The sequence below is a fragment of the Physella acuta genome, unplaced genomic scaffold, assembly GCF_028476545.2.
Source record: "Physella acuta isolate Inbredline_101_S28 unplaced genomic scaffold, ASM2847654v3 ptg000866l, whole genome shotgun sequence".
Taxonomy (NCBI): Eukaryota; Metazoa; Mollusca; class Gastropoda; family Physidae; genus Physella; species Physella acuta.
Window position 1 is genome coordinate 227,484 of NW_026732383.1, and position 18,059 is coordinate 245,542.

At 37.1% G+C, this 18,059-nt stretch overlaps 2 protein-coding genes and 1 long non-coding RNA gene across 3 annotated transcripts; 2 read left to right on the plus strand and 1 right to left on the minus strand.

Moving 5' to 3' along the window:
• Positions 1-266: 266 nt before the first annotated feature.
• On the plus strand, positions 267-15,609 carry LOC131952330 (uncharacterized). The gene is made up of 11 exons (XM_059314947.1): positions 267-387; positions 1,474-1,647; positions 2,192-2,422; positions 3,300-3,406; positions 9,595-9,670; positions 9,783-9,895; positions 11,692-11,827; positions 13,973-14,212; positions 14,730-14,978; positions 15,254-15,301; positions 15,478-15,609. The coding sequence occupies exons 1-11, from the start codon at positions 273-275 to the stop codon at positions 15,588-15,590; spliced, it is 1,602 nt and encodes a 533-aa protein (XP_059170930.1). The 5' UTR covers positions 267-272; the 3' UTR covers positions 15,591-15,609.
• On the minus strand, positions 4,726-6,315 carry LOC131952331 (ras-like GTP-binding protein rhoA). Its single transcript, XM_059314948.1, has 3 exons — positions 6,207-6,315; positions 5,648-5,851; positions 4,726-5,302 (listed from the first exon to the last, which is right to left on the minus strand). Exons 1-3 carry the CDS (start codon positions 6,271-6,273, stop codon positions 4,746-4,748), a joined length of 828 nt encoding a protein of 275 aa, XP_059170931.1. The 5' UTR covers positions 6,274-6,315; the 3' UTR covers positions 4,726-4,745.
• Positions 15,610-16,448: 839 nt separating the features above from the next.
• On the plus strand, positions 16,449-16,961 carry LOC131952332 (uncharacterized). Its single transcript, XR_009388527.1, has 2 exons — positions 16,449-16,522; positions 16,662-16,961. It is a non-coding gene; the product is annotated as an uncharacterized LOC131952332 (long non-coding RNA).
• The last annotated feature ends 1,098 nt before the right edge of the window (positions 16,962-18,059 follow it).

The following is an 18,059-nucleotide window of genomic DNA, read 5'->3' on the forward strand; positions in this document are numbered from 1 at the left end:
AACTTTGAGTACTCTGAAACGAAATGTTGCTATAGTTAAATGAAAAAGTAGTTATATTTTTGTATTGTAAATTTCTGTTAAAATTTCACATCACTGTGAAAATGCATGTCTCAATTTTAAAACCTTTGAACTAGATCATGTGTCAGACTTAAGTAAAAGCAAAGTCCCATATTCATTTTCAAAATAATGTACTTTTGTCTTATTTATAAAGTTGGAGAAAAGATGTTGCATAAATTATGATTGTACAACTCAAATTTCAGACCAATTTGTATATGGCTTTCAACTTTTATGATTTCAATGATCAACACTACACCCTGAGCCACTTTGATACTTCCAGCTGCTACGAGCCTAGTCAAAGGCACACTTTTATGATTATTTTCAAAGATCGTAAGTATTTTTCTTAAGAAATGCAATTTAAATCTTAAGGTTTTCAATAAGAATTGACTATTGTTTTACTTACAACTTTTTCTAAAACCCACATTCCTTGGATATTTGTTTATTCTAAGCAGTTGTTTTTAATGTTGATGCTTTTGTACACATAATGTTGCTCACTTGGGGATGTGCGTGAGAGAAGAGGGGGGGGTGACATTTTTTATACTGTGTCATTGTGTGTTAGTTGGAGATTTTGAGAATGTGTAGTTTTGTATTTCTTAAAAAAAAAACATAATAGAAAAATTTCCAACTCAATAGATTTATTTTTGGGGGATAGAATAAACCTTTTATAAGATCTAGCGGTGTGGGTGGAATTTAAAAAAAAATTAGAACTTAGGTTCACCATTTAGACTTTAACAGCAAGATTTGTACCAAATGGGATTGTAGGTTGTTTTAAGTCTAGTTCCAAGGATGTAACTTTTTTAATTTAAATATTGATTCAGATCTTGTTATTAGAAATATCTATTAATATCTGTATCAGCTATTGTAATGTAACTGATGTAGTGAGATTGTGTTTATTGCTATCCTAATTGGGGTTAGTGTGGTCAAGTCGGTAAAGCTCATGTTTGCTAAACCGAAAAGTCCCGTGTTCGAATCTCTGGGCATTTGAAGCTCAATAGATGGGGACAGCAACCCATCTCAGAGTGAAAACTTCAACATCAATGAACTCCTGCCTTGTAGTTTGTTCTTGTATCAACAAATGCTATAAAGAGCAAGCTGAAATCTGAGTCAATTGCCTATTTGGTGCATAACATTTTGCCACGTAATACTTAATTGTGTTGGAGGAAATCCCTTCCAACAATACAATTTAGAATGAATAAGAAGTTACCCTAACTGATGTCATGTGATTGTGTTTATCGTTACCCTAACTGATGTCATGTAATTGTGTTTATCATTACCCTAACTGATGTCATGTGATTGTGTTTATTGTTACCCTAACTGATGTCATGTGACTGTGTTTATCGTTACCCTAACTGATGTCATGTGACTGTGTTTATCGTTACCTTAACTGATGTCATGTGACTGTGTTTGTCCAACCAGAGTCGTACCACCCAACACTGGACCAGGCCTCCAGCAGTTTCCTCAACACTGCTCTGGTCATGCTAGGAGAGCTGACCATGACATCCCCCATCAGGTTTCAGCGAGCGTCTGTGGACTATGACGATAGCAGCGTCTACCTGACAGTTACAGCCCTTGGCAAAGTACCTCCTTTTGGTCAGTACTGGTAGCTACACAGCTAAGAAAAATACCACATTTGGTCAGTACTGGTAGTTAATAGGTTAAGATAAATACCACCTTTTTGTCAGTACTGGTAGCTACTCAGTTAAGAAAAAACCACCTATTGGTGAGTACTGGTAACTGCACCAATAAATAACTTACCACCATTTGTTCATTACTGATTATTTTATAGCTAAGCAAAATACAGCAACTTGGTTGGTTCAGCGAGGTATATGGTTAAACAGTCAAAGTAAAAACACAAGCTATACAATGTTAAAACCAAAATATTGGCATGATTATTGTGTCCTTGCTTTTTTTTTTAGGATTCTCAGATATCAGTTTTTAAAATTTAAAAATCAAAATCTAGAAAAATAGTCTAGCTAAATGTTAATTTAACTTAATTTTAAATAGATTGAAAATATTGATTTTGTTTATTTGAATAATTTTAAACATGATTTAATTTATAAAAGAATTATTTCCTTAGTCTTGATATCTACAATTCTACTTTTTAACTTTCTGAATATCATTCTTACCCCCCAAGATCTGTTCAGGCCTGTAATGAAAGTTGGCCACAACACATCGGCCTCCAGCTTCTACGCTGACAACCCACAAGACTGCGCAGCCGCCTGCGCTTCAAGTCCCACCCCCTGCAACAGCTTCGACTGGTGCGATGACATCATAACAACTGCATGTCTGCTGGGACAGAGGCACAAGGAGAGTGAAGGCAACCCTTTGAACTCAAACATAGACAAGCCCTGTGTGCACTACTCACGTTAGTTGTGTTTTCTCTTTCATTTCTTTAAATTTTCTTTTGTAAAGATAGTGTAGTGAAACAGGTAAATTTACTTTTGTAAGGATAGTTTTATCAAAGGATTAAATTTACTTTTGTAAAGATAGTTTTATCAAAGGATTAAATTTACTTTTGTAAAGATAGTTTTATCAAAGGATTAAATTTACTTTTGTTAAGATAGTTTTATCAAAGGATTAAATTTACTTTTGTAAAGATAGTTTTATCAAGGAATTAAAATATTTACTTTTGTAAAGATAGTGTTATGAAAGGGTATATTTACTTAAAATTTGTGTGCACATTTTTTTGTTTACATAAGTAGCTAATATTTTCAAAAGTTGCCTATTACATGCAGTAAAGTGCCTATCAGATAGTTTAAGCAGCAGCTGCCCATTTTACTCTTAGTTCTTTGGCCAGCATGAGTGGCATCCAGTTTTTTATTCTCTCAGACTATTATGCTGTAAGGCAGAACTACAGAATAATTCTGTAAATATCTCCACATAATTATTAACACACCTAAACATTTTCACAAAGTTATTTTTCTCCTAATATAAATTATTGTGTATTTGAAACAGCTTGTATATGCTATAAATTATAAGGCAAATGAAGTTGTTTAATATTAGGTGAATCTTAAAGATTCATCTTTTTTATTTTTTATTTTGATGTAATTTATCACTTACTTTTCTTGTGTCCATCAGCTGTGTGAAGAGAGGGGGGCCTGATACATGGGTGAAACCTGGCTCTTCTCATCTTAGGGCCCAACCTTTATGCTTGGATTTCCAATGCACAATCATCCAAAAGTTTATTTGGACTATGGAGCCATAATATTTACTTAATTTTTAATAAAAATTGTGTTTTCCAGGTTCAGAGAATGTGTCTTACCCATCTGTGGATGTTGCTTCGATGTACCTGATGATTACTGACAGCGTGTACGACAATCTTTTCCAAGTTCGTATTGATCTGCCACAGGTAAGTCTCAAACTCATTAATAAATTTTCACCAAACCTGAATAACATCAATAAAATCTGAATAAAGTCTCTATTCTCTTAAAAACTTTAACCAATCCAGAATCTGATGCAATTAGAATTATATCTTTGGTTCCATTCTTATAAAAATTCAAATCTGGTACTAATAGAATCTAAATAGTCATTAAAAATAAAGTTCAAGGCTAAATGCACACCATATGCGAAACTTGGCTATTCTATGGTCATCAATGGATTGTGCTCATAGAGATATGCAATGCAGAGGACTTATTGAACAAAACAATTGATGTATTATCATAAATAAAGGCTGGATTATAATTGTGTAATTTTACTTTAAAAACTTAATTATTTTGAAAATTTGGACATATTATTTGGACCATAATATATTATACTGTCCTGATATTTTAATTTTGGCATGCAGTGTATAAATAAGTTTAAAAATATTAAGATGGCTTTAAACTTCAATATAGCTATCAGTTAATACATTTTAAAACTTCTGCTAATAAAAAAACAAAGAGTGTATTATTAAAAATTGTTTTATTATTGTAAAAAAAATTGTCAATGTTTCACATAAATAAATGGTCAAATTTTTCACAAAACATTATCACAGTAATATTTAATTTAATGAAATAATTCATCAACTAAAAATTCTCTTTTCTATTAAACAGACTTAAACCTTCTTTACTCACAACTTCTTTCATTCTCAGAACATCACAGAACAATAATACTTTTTTATAACATTCTCAGAACATCGCAGAACAATAAAACTTTTTTACAACATTCTCAGAATGTTATTGAACAACTACACTCTCTGAAAAAAGTTCGTTAAAAGCTAGCAATAATAAGTTTGAAAGACATGTGGTAATTAACAAACTAAATATGTCAAAAAAAAAGCAACTGTCTGTCGCAACATCAGATAAATATGTTACAAAAAAAATATTATTTAGAACATGAGTTTCTTTGGACAGTTGTCTTCATGTTAAAGGATACTTACAATGCTATGTCCCCTAACCTTTTTAACAGCTACACCCCTTTCTAAGCACAAAAAGATTTGTATTATTATTTAATTTCATTTATTTTTAATTTCTAAAAAATACAATCAATTAAGTAAAATAAAAGTGAAGTACCCTATTAGACCCAATTGAGCCAGTTGAAGTAAAGTAAATACAGTCAAAAACTGATGGAGGATCCTGGGTTTTGCAGCCTTGACTAGAAGTTTTTTCATGGAGTGATTACCCTGGTAGATAATTAATTTATTGCTGGCATTTCTGCCACTTTGCTGCCATCTTAGGGTAACGTTTTTTTCAGTCAGGTTGGAAAAAAAATTAATTCTTTTCTTCAGCTTTGACTAAAGCATTGAGAGACTTCCAACTTTTGAGGGTCTCTGCGAAAGGTTTAAATTTTTTAGATTTACGTGTTCCCAGCACTGCGGCCTTGGTTGTGGCCAGCAGAAGTTCTTCCACATTGTCCCCCGTTAAAGCAGACGTCTCGAAGTAGGCCAGAGCGCCTATTCTAATAGCCACAAGCGCGCCTTCGCTGTGTTTCACTGGGGCGTTGACTTTAAAGATTGGCTTCGAACTGTCAGATGGCGATTCAGGGGCGGTAACCGCTGAATTATTTTTATCACCTGAGTTTGGTTTGGTTGCGTCCCCTAACGATGACACGGACGCTCTTGTAGATGACGATTTTGACTCGGCGTCGCGGAGGTCTTTTTTGTTGCCGACTAAAATGATGGGCGCGTTGCCGCAGTAGTGACGTATCTCCGGCGACCAGTTGACCTGGACGTTCATCAGAGAGTCCGGGTCGGCTAGGGAGAAGCAGATGAGGACAACGTTGACATCGTCGTATGAGAAGGGGCGGAGGCGGTCGTAGTCTTCTTGACCTGAGGATAAAAACAATCCAACATGTTATTTTAAGAAGGGAAAATAGTTAGCAAAAATAATTACAACATTAATAACCAATATCCTTTGATGCATCATGTAATACAACGTTCAGCATAATTTATTCAGATCTGTACGATACAGCATTATTGTCTACATACTTAGAAGATGTTTCTTCTTTTAAAAATTACTTCTGGAATAACTATGTCCCTTTATGCATCTTGTAATACAACCTTCAGTATAATATCTTCAGATGTGTACGATACATCATTATTCCTTAAATAATTTTAAAGGGTCTTCTTTTAAAAATTACTTCTGGAATAATGTTCCAAGCTTGAAATGTTTACCTGCCGTGTCGAATATGAGAAGCTCGACGTTTTCCTTCCCCGTGTTGACGTCTATGACGTCCGTCTCAAAGACAGTCGGGATGTAGCCGACGTCCACGAAGTCTTTGGTCGTCATGCGGGTCACCAGACACGTCTTGCCGCATGCGCCGTCCCCCACGATAACCATCTTCCTGCGTAGTTTTCTCGGGCCTTCTTCGTCCTCGTCTGTTGGGGGAAATAAAAATGTGAATTTTTCGTAGAGGCTTATTAATTTAGTTGAAAGAGATAAAGAGAGGACGGGGGGCAGAGGCGTAGTGGCGGGGGGGGGGGTGGCATATGTCCCCGGGCGCCGACTCTAAGGGCGACAAAATAAACTCATTTTAGCTGCTATTTTGAATTATAAATATCAAAAAATATATGGGGGGGGCGCCTAATTGAAAGTTTGTCCCCGGGCGCCGGATGGGGTCGCTACGCCTCTGCGGGAGGGTTAGTAAAATTGGGAAATGAACAGAATATGACCTGTAATGACTTAAAGATGATCGACCTACTTTGATTTTTTTAAAAAATTAAGAGTACATACCTTGCCGTGAAAAACATGAAAAGAATTTCTTCATTTTTTTAATGTACTGTGTGTGAATGTAAGGCATATAGAATCTCTTCTAGCACACCTTGTTCTTTGGACCGTTCTGTGTGGTTTGTATCTGTGCCCGTAGTTTTTCTAGTTTATATCAAGCCGCAAAGCGGATAAAAATAGCTTAAAACGCTGATTGGCTGGTGCAGAAAATTCCGGGTCAGCTAAATATAGAACATGAGTTTTTGATAAACTTAGTTTGTATAAGTATAAAACAGCTGATCAGGTAGACTAGAGCAATTTTAGCAGACGATAGACGTGGTAGTTTCGCGAGACAACCGTTATTCAGGATCGTTATTTTTTTTTAAATTTTTTTTTGAAGAATGAAAATTTGTTTGATTAGCTGGTCAAGTAATTGGTCAGAGAGAATAAAAATAAAAAGCTTTGTGTTAATACATCGACTATCGCTGCTGTTATCATGTTGCTCAGTTAGCTAAACTGTGCGTTTTGTGGGACTGCCTATAGACTATATAAAGAATCATCTTTGGACTTAGTGATCCATTGACCTCAACATATGAAGGGAGGGCATGGACAGCACTTGACCAGCCGCCTTTACTTTCCCTAACATGAGTTAGGTACCCACCAGAGGTGGGTGGACTCTGGGACGTTCTACTGACGGACCCGGATTCGAACTCCTACCGCTTAGGCCACGCCGACTGTTTGAAATAGCAGCCCCCCCCCCCTCCTTCAACGTCAAACGTCATTACAAACAGTGACCCTCTTTTCCCTGACATTGCCTCAATATTCCACCACACGCCCAAAACAACCCTCCGCCCCCCCCCCCCCACCTCTTCATCATATGACAATGACATGTTTCATCATTCAATTTCTTTAAGGCAAAAAATTGACGCAGCCCCCCCCCCCCCCCCCCCAAGATATCTTAAAATTTAATTCCCAAATGTCAGAAACTCCCTCCCGCTATGTGAATGACGTCATTAAACTGACGACAGCTGTAATAATAATCATTAAAAAAGTTTTTAAAAACCCACGTTTTCTGATTGAACTAAAAAGTAGAAAAATAAATGCTATACATCACAATAATGCAAGCGATCACTCTACTATAAGCGATCAAAAACGTGGGGCGCCGAAGTAAAAGTTATATTACTATTGATTAGATAATACTATTGACTTTTATTAGGGAGCTTGTAGAGAGTCAACAGTATTAGAAACTGTAAGAAAATCACGGCGCCCCACGTTTTTGATCGCTTATAGTAGAGTGATCGCTTGCATTATTGTGATGTATAGCATTTATTTTTCTACTTTTTAGTTCAATCAGAAAACGTGGGTTTTTTTAAACTTTTTTAATGATTATTATTTTCTACTTTTTAGTCTTTGTCTGTTTGTTTGCATTAAAATCTCGTAAAAGTTGTATAGCATTAAAGTCTCGTAAAAAGACAACTCGTAAAAAACACGTTGTGTGAATACGTTACTGACTAGAACACAAAGATTTGAACCCGAGTCGAGTGGGATAGCAATCGTGTGCCCAACCACTCGACCATATCGTCTCCGCCAAACTGGCCTACCTCCTGTAAGTTTAAACTCTGTTCAAACTAAATTATCTGCCCCTAAGCCTGTGGCGACGTGGGATCGTTCGCTTCACTGCGCGCGAGGTACGCGTCGCTCGTTTTTTTTCTAATGGCTCGCAGAGGAGAATTATATATATAGATTATATAGCGGTCTAAAATGCTCAATAAAATGTTTCCATTGATCAATTTAGTAATAATAACAATTGAATATTCTATGGTCATCCAAAAGAAAGCTTCCCTGAAAATTTCAGCGCGCTAGCTAACTGGGAAGTGCCAGAAATTTCGATCGCAAGATTTGATTGGAAAAACAAACAAACAGAGGCGAAAGCAAGTTAAAGAAAACGTGGGAATAAAAACGAGCACAACAACACCACAGTTCAAGTCTTACCCCGACAGTTTGATTTAGACGCGCCTAAAATAATGTCAGCATCTTCACAAGATTCGTGGGTTTTTATTTTTTTTTTAATGCAGCTTATGTCGACATGAGATGAACACGTTTATTTGTTTGACCTTTAAACTTTTATGAAACCGCCCGGCATCTTGTCTCGTTGTGTTTCTTGTCGTAATGGTGTGTTTTTATAGTGAGTGATCGCTTAAGCTGCTGGATTTTAATTCTTTCGCCTTTTAGATTTCTCTCGCTAATATTATCACCTTTTCCCGTTTGGGGGTCATCCATAAATGACGTCACGCTTTTTTGACGATTTTTACCTCCCCCCTCCCCTCCGTCACACGTCGTCACAAAAAGCCAGACCCCCCCCCCCCCTAAAATGACGTCACACCTCAACCTACAACCCCCTTCAAAATTGCAGTTGAATTTTTTTAAAACATCGATATTTTTTCCAAAATCTTGTCTAAACTATTACAATTTATTAAAACAGTTATCTAAAACGCGAAATAACGTCTAAAATTCGTTTTCTAACATTGCTTTTTTATAATGCAAAAATGTGACGTCGCAACATCTGAACCCCCCCCCCCCTCCCCCTCATCACAGATCGTCACAAAATTACGGACCCCCTCCCCCTACGAGTGTGACGTCATTTAGGGATGACCTCTTGTGTCCAAGACACATAGGACAGATGAAGTAGAGTTCATCTGTTTCAATAAACTCGACATACAAAAGGGGATAATGTGGTCAGCATTATGCCCAACCGCCGTTGTTTTCCTAACATGAGTTAGGTTCCTACAGAGGCGTAGCGACCCTTCCCGGCGCCCGGGGACATACTTTCAATTTGGCGCCCCCTTGGGAGCAAATTTTCGATTTGCACCCCCCCCCCCCCTCGAACTTTTCATTTGCACCCCCCCCCCCTCAAACTTTCGATTTGCACTCCCCCCCCCTTGAACTTTTCATTTGCACCCCCCCCCCCCCTTCAAAGTTTCAATTTGGCGCCCCCCCCTAAGGTCGGCGCCCGGGGACATATGTCCCCCCCCCTCGCTACGCTACTGGGTTCCTATCATAGTTGGGCGGACTCAGGGACATTCTATTGACTTTAACCCAGATTCGAACTCCATACTTTTGGGTTTTCAGTTTAGCGCTCTACATCTGGGCCTATAGTATAACCACTCTCATTTTCATAAAAAGCCAGAGCTATAATTTTCAGCTCTTAACTCAAAGTAACTTCACAAAACCCTCCCCACCCCCCTTCCTACTTTTCCCCCTTTATAATAATTGTGTGCTTTGCCTAATGTCCCGAAGAAAGATATACAAATCTATGATGTGTTGCTATGCCTCTAGAACAGGCAGTTCTATATAATATTTTTCAAAAGTCTTTATACTGTGTCAACTGATTACATTGCTATTTTGTAACCAACAGAACATGTCTAAAACCTACACGGCCACTGATATCCGTGATGACCTGTTGAGGTCAACTGATCCAGACAGTGCCGCAGGTAAACTACGTCACTATGTTGACACATGTAATTAAAAAACTATAAATAGGATCTTTAACACAAAAAAATGTTAAATTATTCCCCCACCAAAGTTGTTTTACTTGTGAAACAGGAAGTTCCCTGAAGAAATTTGCCATCACCCCCAATGCCAGATTTGTGAACAGTTTTGTGAATACAACACACACCATGGTCAGCCTGACAGACTGTGCTATTATGTGCTTACAGGTGAGCACTTTGTGATGTGTCTGTCATGTGCTTGCAGATGAGCACTTAGTCATGTGCTTACAGGTGAGCACTTTGTGGTGTGTCTGTCATGTGCTTACAGGTGAGCACTTTGTCATGTGTCTATCATGTGCTTACAGGTGAGCACTTTGTGGTGTTTCTGTCATGTGCTTACAGGTGAGCACTTTGTCATGTGTCTATCATGTGCTTACAGGTGAGCACTTTGTGGTGTGTCTGTCATGTGCTTACAGGTGAGCACTTTGTCATGTGCTTACAGGTGAGCACTTTGTCATGTGCTTACAGGTGAGCACTATGTGTATCATGTGCTTACAGGTGAGCACTGTCATGTGCTTACAGGTGAGCACTTTGTAATGTGTCTATCATGTGCTTACAGGTGAGCACTTTGTCATATGCTTACAAGTGAGCACTTTCTCATGTGCTTACAGGTGAGCACTTTGTCATGTGCTTATAGGTGAGCACTTTGTGTATCATGTGCTTACAGGTGAGCACTTTGTAATGTGTCTATCATGTGCTTACAGGTGAGCACTTTGTCATGTGCTTACAAGTGAGCACTTTCTCATGTGCTTACAGGTGAGCACTTTGTCATGTGCTTATAGGTGAGCACTTTGTGTATCATGTGCTTACACATGAGCACTTTGTCATGTGCTTACAGGCGAGCACTTTGTCATGTTCTTACAGGCGAGCACTTTGTGTATCATGTGCTTACAGGTGAGCACTTTGTCATGTGCTTACAGGTGAGCACTTTGTCATGTGTCTATCACGTGCTTACATATGAGCACCTTGTGATTTGTCTTTTCTCATGGGGTAGTTGTCATTTTTTTGTAATTAAAAGCCATTTTTGTAACATTCTCAAATTATCTCGCAAATATCGATCTGATTATTATTGTTGGGGGTTGATGCAAAATCATTTAAGAAATTATTACATGCAAATATTTTTTTTAATTATTTGACAAAACATAGGCCTATATTTTATGGTTGTTATCTATTAGCCATACCCAACATCATTGCAATAGGGATCAAGGATAACTTACCTTACATGTTAAAGTTGAAGGAAGGTTTAACATGACCCTGAGTCACCTGTATGACATGACCCTTATTGATGAGGGCACCTGTATAACATGACCCCTGTGATGCATGAGTCACCTGTATAACCTGACCCCCCCCCCCCCCTGTATCACCTGTATAACATGACTCTAGTGATGCTTGAGTCACTGGTTGAACACGACCCTGTGTCACCTGTATAACATGACCCTGTGTCACCCGTATAACATGACCCTGTATCACCTGTATAACATGACCCTGTATCACCTGTATAACATGACCCTGTATCACCTGTATAACATGACCCTGTGTCACCTGTATAACATGACCCTGTATCACCTGTATAACATGACCCTGTATCACCTGTATAACATGACCCTGTGTCACCTGTATAACAAGACCCTGTGTCACCTGTATAACAAGACCCTGTGTCACCTGTATAACATGACCCTGTATCACCTGTATAACATGACCCTGTGTCACCTGTATAACATGACCCTGTATCACCTGTATAACATGACCCTGTATCACCTGTATAACATGACCCTGTATCACCTGTATAACATGACCCTGTATCACCTGTATAACATGACCCTGTATCACCTGTATAACATGACCCTGTGTCACCTGTATAACATGACCCTGTATCACTTGTATAACATGACTCCAGTGATGCTTGAGTCACTTGTTTAACCTGACCCTGTGTCACCTGTTTAACCTGTGCCCTACCTCTACAGGAGAACACCTTCACCTGTGAGTCCTTTGACTACCAGTTCACCACAGGCCTGTGTAGGGAGAGTTCCAACCACCCAGACATGGTCAGCAATCCTCAAACTGTGCTAAACAGGTCCCAGGACACCAGTGTCTACTCCAGTAGGTCAAACCATTGGTTCTTTATTTAGTTATAGTTGGTATTTTAAGGCACACCATGGGGTTAGACATGGTCAGCAGTCCTCAAACTGTGCTCAACAGGTCCCAAGACACCAGTGTCTACTCCAGTAGGTCAAACCATTGTTTCTTTATTTAGTTATAGTTGGTATTTTAAGGAGTCCTCAAACTGTGCTCAACAGGTCCCAGGACACCAGTGTCTACTCCAGTAGGTCAAACCATTGGTTTTTTTATTTAGTTATAGTTGGTATTTTAAGGAGTCCTCAAACTGTGCTCAACAGGTCCCAGGACACCAGTGTCTACTCCAGTAGGTCAAACCATTGTTTCTTTATTTAGTTATAGTTGGTATTTTAAGGAGTCCTCAAACTGTGCTCAACAGGTCCCAGGACACCAGTGTCTACTCCAGTAGGTCAAACCATTGGTTTTTTTATTTAGTTATAGTTGGTATTTTAAGGAGTCCTCAAACTGTGCTCAACAGGTCCCAAGACACCAGTGTCTACTCTAGTAGGTCAAACCATTGGTTTTTTTTTTATAAAGCTATAGTTGGTATTTTAAGGAGTCCTCAAACTGTGCTCAACAGGTCCCAGGACACCAGTGTCTACTCCAGTAGGTCAAACCATTGGTTTTTTTATTTAGTTATAGTTGGTATTTTAAGGAGTCCTCAAACTGTGCTCAACAGGTCCCAAGACACCAGTGTCTACTCTAGTAGGTCAAACCATTGGTTTTTTTTTATAAAGCTATAGTTGGTATTTTAAGGAGTCCTCAAACTGTGCTCAACAGGTCCCAGGACACCAGTGTCTACTCCAGTAGGTCAAACCATTGGTTTTTTTATTTAGTTATAGTTGGTATTTTAAGGAGTCCTCAAACTGTGCTCAACAGGTCCCAAGACACCAGTGTCTACTCTAGTAGGTCAAACCATTGGTTTTTTTTTTATAAAGCTATAGTTGGTATTTTAAGGAGTCCTCAAACTGTGCTCAACAGGTCCCAGGACACCAGTGTCTACTCCAGTAGGTCAAACCATTGGTTTTTTTATTTAGTTATAGTTGGTATTTTAAGGAGTCCTCAAACTGTGCTCAACAGGTCCCAAGACACCAGTGTCTACTCTAGTAGGTCAAACCATTGGTTTTTTTTTATAAAGCTATAGTTGGTATTTTAAGGAGTCCTCAAACTGTGCTCAACAGGTCCCAGGACACCAGTGTCTACTCCAGTAGGTCAAAACATTGTTTTTTTATTTAGTTATAGTTGGTATTCTAAGGAGTCCTCAAACTGTGCTCAACAGGTCCCAGGACACCAGTGTCTACTCCAGTAGGTCAAAACATTGTTTTTTTATTTAGTTATAGTTGGTATTTTAAGGAGTCCTCAAACTGTGCTCAACAGGTCCCAGGACACCAGTGTCTACTCCAGTAGGTCAAACCATTGTTTCTTTATTTAGTTAAAGTTGTTATTTTAAGGAGTCCTCAAACTGTGCTCAACAGGTCCCAGGACACCAGTGTCTACTCCAGTAGGTCAAACCATTGTTTTTTTATAAAGCTACAGTTGGTATTTTAAGGCACATTATGGGGTCAGCACAATTTTTTTATACATAAATATACAGATGTCTAGTAAAATTACAAGTTTTCACACATGACAATGTTTTTATCTCCACTATAATTGTGTGGCCAGTAAGGTTAGGCAAACATGAGGGACAAGTTGATACTTGTCATTACTTTATTTTTGTAACAAATTTATAAATTGCTTAAAACTTTTAAAAATAACTCATTTTATTTATCCCCATTTGGATGTTAGATCGAAAAAGAGTTTTTATTTTGTCTTATAAAATTTAAGAAAATTGAGTCAACTTTTATATTGTATGATAGGCTATTTCAAACCAATAAAAAATTTAACTTTTTCAACTTCTTTCTTCTTCGTTCTTAATTTGAGTATCCAACCAAGAACAAACTACAACTACAAGGCAGCATTGTTTGATTTTAAAGTTGTCTCTCCTAGAAGAGTGGCTGTCCACAGCTGATGAGGTTTATCTGCCCGAGGGTTGGAACTCAAGACTTTTCAGTTTAGCAACCATGAGCTTTACCGAATCGACCACACCCACCCCTACTTTTTAAACAGAAAATCTATTTATTATCCTTGCAGTTCTCTACACACACGACTACACAAAGTTTGACGCCACAGTTATTATAGCCAGTGCTGACAAGGTTCTGCCAAATGTCAACGGTGATGAAATGTGTGCCAGGGCCTGCACCACCAACCTGGATTTTGCCTGCGAGTCTTTTGAAACCTGCACAGATGGCAACTGTTTCCTGAGGAAGCTGCACAGATACGACGCAGGTGCTGCAGGCATGCAGCAGAGCTCAAACTGTCAACATTACTCTCGTAAGTTGGTTTTTTTGTTGGATATAAACATTAAAGATGGGATTACCTAACAAATACTTACCTTTTTTTTAGTTTTAAGAGGATTGCGTAATTTCACTGTTTTATTACTTTTATTTTACTGGGAAAAAAAGTTTTTGTACGAGTTACTTCCCCTTCTTTGTTGGGCACAAAATTTTAAGAAATATGTACTTTAGCCTAATAAACAATACAACAACTTCATAAAAATTAACTGCTTTAAATTTATGAATAAATGTATACTTTATTTTATTTGTATTGTAATCAATACATGATTTTTTATACATTTTGTTAGGACTATATAAAATTAGCTTTTGTCATCTTTGGGTAACTGTTTACATCACATGACTACTTTTGTTATAAATTAAAAACATTACTTGTAAATTACATGTCTGAGGCAAATTCAAAAGAAGATAAAAAAATTATATTATATACCATCTAAAACATAAATTCTATAGATATAAAAAATAGCCTACATTACATTACCATGTGTTTTTTTCAGGTAACTATTTATTTGACTACATACCTCGTCAGTTCAAAACACTTCAAGTACCTGCTGAATCTGTGGCCAATGTACAAAGTGTTGATGAATGCGCCCAGCTGTGTTCAACAGGTGTTGGTCTCCCCTTGTGTGCTGCCTTCACAGTTTGCCAGGGCCAAAGGGGGGATACCCAATGCTCCTTCACCACAGTGGACCCAACGCAAAACCCTGGGGTTATACAAAGCAGTGATGTGTGTTCTCTTTACACAAGTAAGTTAACCACATACAAGCAAAGTACAGAGTTACTTTAAGTATTTCTAAATATTAAATAAAATTGCAATAATTAATAAATAAAATTACAACGATATTATTAATGAGTAAAATTCAATAGTTAATAGGCAATTGCATAGAAATTGAATTTTTTATTTTTTAGTATACAGAATATTTATTATAAAATTATTGTATTCACTCCTCAGATATAAGTATTATATAAGTATTATAATTATTATAAGTATATCTTTTAATGTCCATCATATTTAAAACAGGAGCCAACCCTATGCCTATTGCCAACCCAAGTACAAGCAGGGTTTTAGGTAAAGAAAATACTTTTTACACTTATTTGAATAGGGAGCCTACATGTATCTTCAGTATATTTAAATTTCATGCATGATTATTTCAATAATTTTTATCATACTTTAATTTGTGAAACCGAGTCTTTTTTTAAGCTGATTTCTTAAACAAATGTTCATTTTCACTTGTAAAATTTCAGTAACAAGTAGTACCAGTACTCAGACTCCCAGCACTACAGCCAGTACCACAAAACAGAGCACCACCACGTCTACCACAAAAAGTGCTGTAACATCATCAGGTAAATGGTTGTAAATGGTTTACCTACCATTCTGCAAGCATAAAAATCTGTTTACAGCAGTGCTATTTTACCTAGTATGTAAGGATCATGTCACATAGTGGCTGTTCTACAATTTTTCACACTATGTCATGAAGAGTAACTATTAATTTTATGTCTGGGATATTTAATTGAAGTGTCAAATTGAGTTTATTGAAAACTTTTAAATACCAATTAAGACATGTAATTCAGGTTTATGCAAAAACCATTATAGTTTTTGAGCTTCATTTATTTCAGTATTTATGAATAGCTAGGCTATATATGTGTATTGTTAAAACTAGTGCTGTCTCATTTTCAAAGACATGACTTGTACGTCTAACATCAGAGTCTCGAGTTCAAATCTGTGGAATGTCCCTGTCCACCCAGCTCTGATGGGTACCTAACTCACGTTAGGGAAAAATAGGTGGCTGGGTATAGTGCTGACCATGCTATCAATTCATATGATGAGGTCCCTGAAGCAGATGAACTGTTCTTCATCTGCCCCATGTGTCTTGGGCACAAACGGGAGATGATGATGATGTATTTTGTTGCAGAAAACATGGCACAGATCTATCCAATCATTCATTACTGATCTTAGCTAAATGAGTTTTGATCATTATTTAAGCCCCAATAAATTTAGAAAGACATCATTATTTTGTATAACATGATGTTAACATTTTGTAAAGTAAAATAAACGTGATATAATTTTAATACTGAATACAGGAAAGATAATTTTGATTAAAATCTAATTCCATAAGAAACTGTACATTTCAGCCTTTTTTTTACCATTTGTAAGCTCCTCCCATAACTAAAGAATGATTACTTTTGTAATAACTGCCTAGCATATGTGGGTTAATAAGTACATTTTTACAATTTTCAGTGGTTACCGTCCCTTGTTCTGCCCAGTCAAATGGAAGTCCAGACGACACTGGTAAGTTTATCTCAGACATTATTGTTTAACAGATCTCAGTTAACAAGATTTCCTCTTCAAACAATAGTGATATCAGTAGGCTACTTATTTATAGATGTTATGATGAATTAACTGACTTTTTTTTTTTTTTTAATTTCAGGTCCTAGAGTAGGGATAGCATTTGGGACCTTAGTTTTAGGCATAATTGTGGGTGCTGTTGGTGTATTTATGTTTTTACGATACCGCTTCAGAAAGGCAGATAATGAGGATGCACAAATGTTGAAGACCTGGAATAATTAACATACTGCACGTGTGATTATGCAAGAGGAATGTTTGAGTTGTATCACTTTTTATTTGTTAATGGACGTTGGATTTTTATTTTATAAGATACTCAAAAATATGTTAAAGACACTATCTACAATACTATATGTATATAAATAAATGCTTGCTATGTAGTATACTTTTATTGTATTGGTACTTTTTTTTACATGACGAATATTAAAATTAGAAATAGTGGGCTTTATATTCCTCATGCAGTGTAGATTTTTATGGGGTGAAATTACAACACTATTTTGTTAAATAGTCAGATGCATCAAATTAAATTTATATTTAAATGGTAACAGTGCTCTAAAAAGTACAGTGCTCTTGAGCAAGAAGATAAATGGGCAGAAAAAAAATCTGCTTCTTTGGTTTAATTAACCTCTTTGTGTTAGATGTGTATATATACATGTGGCCAATTTACTTGCTACTAACAGAGGTCTAGGCACTCACTCCTGAAGTCTGAAGTCCTGTACTCTACAGTGTACGGCATATGGTACCCCCACGTCCAGTAACTTTACTCGCAATCGAGAGCTGGAAGTCTCATAATAATAATTTTATTTATCAAAATGGTTCATAAAACTGATCAAAATTGAAGATCTAGGTCAGATCTAGATGTAAGCATGTGCTCAAGTTAGCCTGTCCCCGTTCGTGTGTCGTCGTCGTCTCCCCCCCCCCCCCCCCCCCGAGATTTGCCTGGAAGAAACTCTGGTAAGTTTGGTAATACTAGCAAAATATTTAGAAATGCATGGGTTTAGTTGCTACAATAACTAAGAAAATTAAGCCAAAATAATTGTTTCAGTTTGGCTAATTTTTAAATTTTATAGAGATACAATTGTAAATGCATTGTGCACCTATGCAGAGTTATTTTCCATTCGCCGTTTTTCTATATTCTATCATACATACTCGCAACGTGACCCAATCTTTGTTTTCATTCTCCATAGGCTTTGTTGTCCCCGCATTTTTACCACGTTTTTTTTAACTCAGCTTCGCGTTTGTTTGTTGTTAAAATTGACAACGAAAATTAGCCCACTTCTGATTGCTCTAGAGATCTGAAATTCGGCATGCAGGCTATTTTCGCCTAACAATTTCAGATGCAATCATAAAAACTAGCAATTAGAGACCTAAATTAGCTTAATTAAATTACGCCCCAAGGACCCTAAAATTGAGGACATTTGATGACAAAAAACGTGGGTCGGGCAGATGGGTCGGGAAATTTGATGGTGAACGTACCCACGTT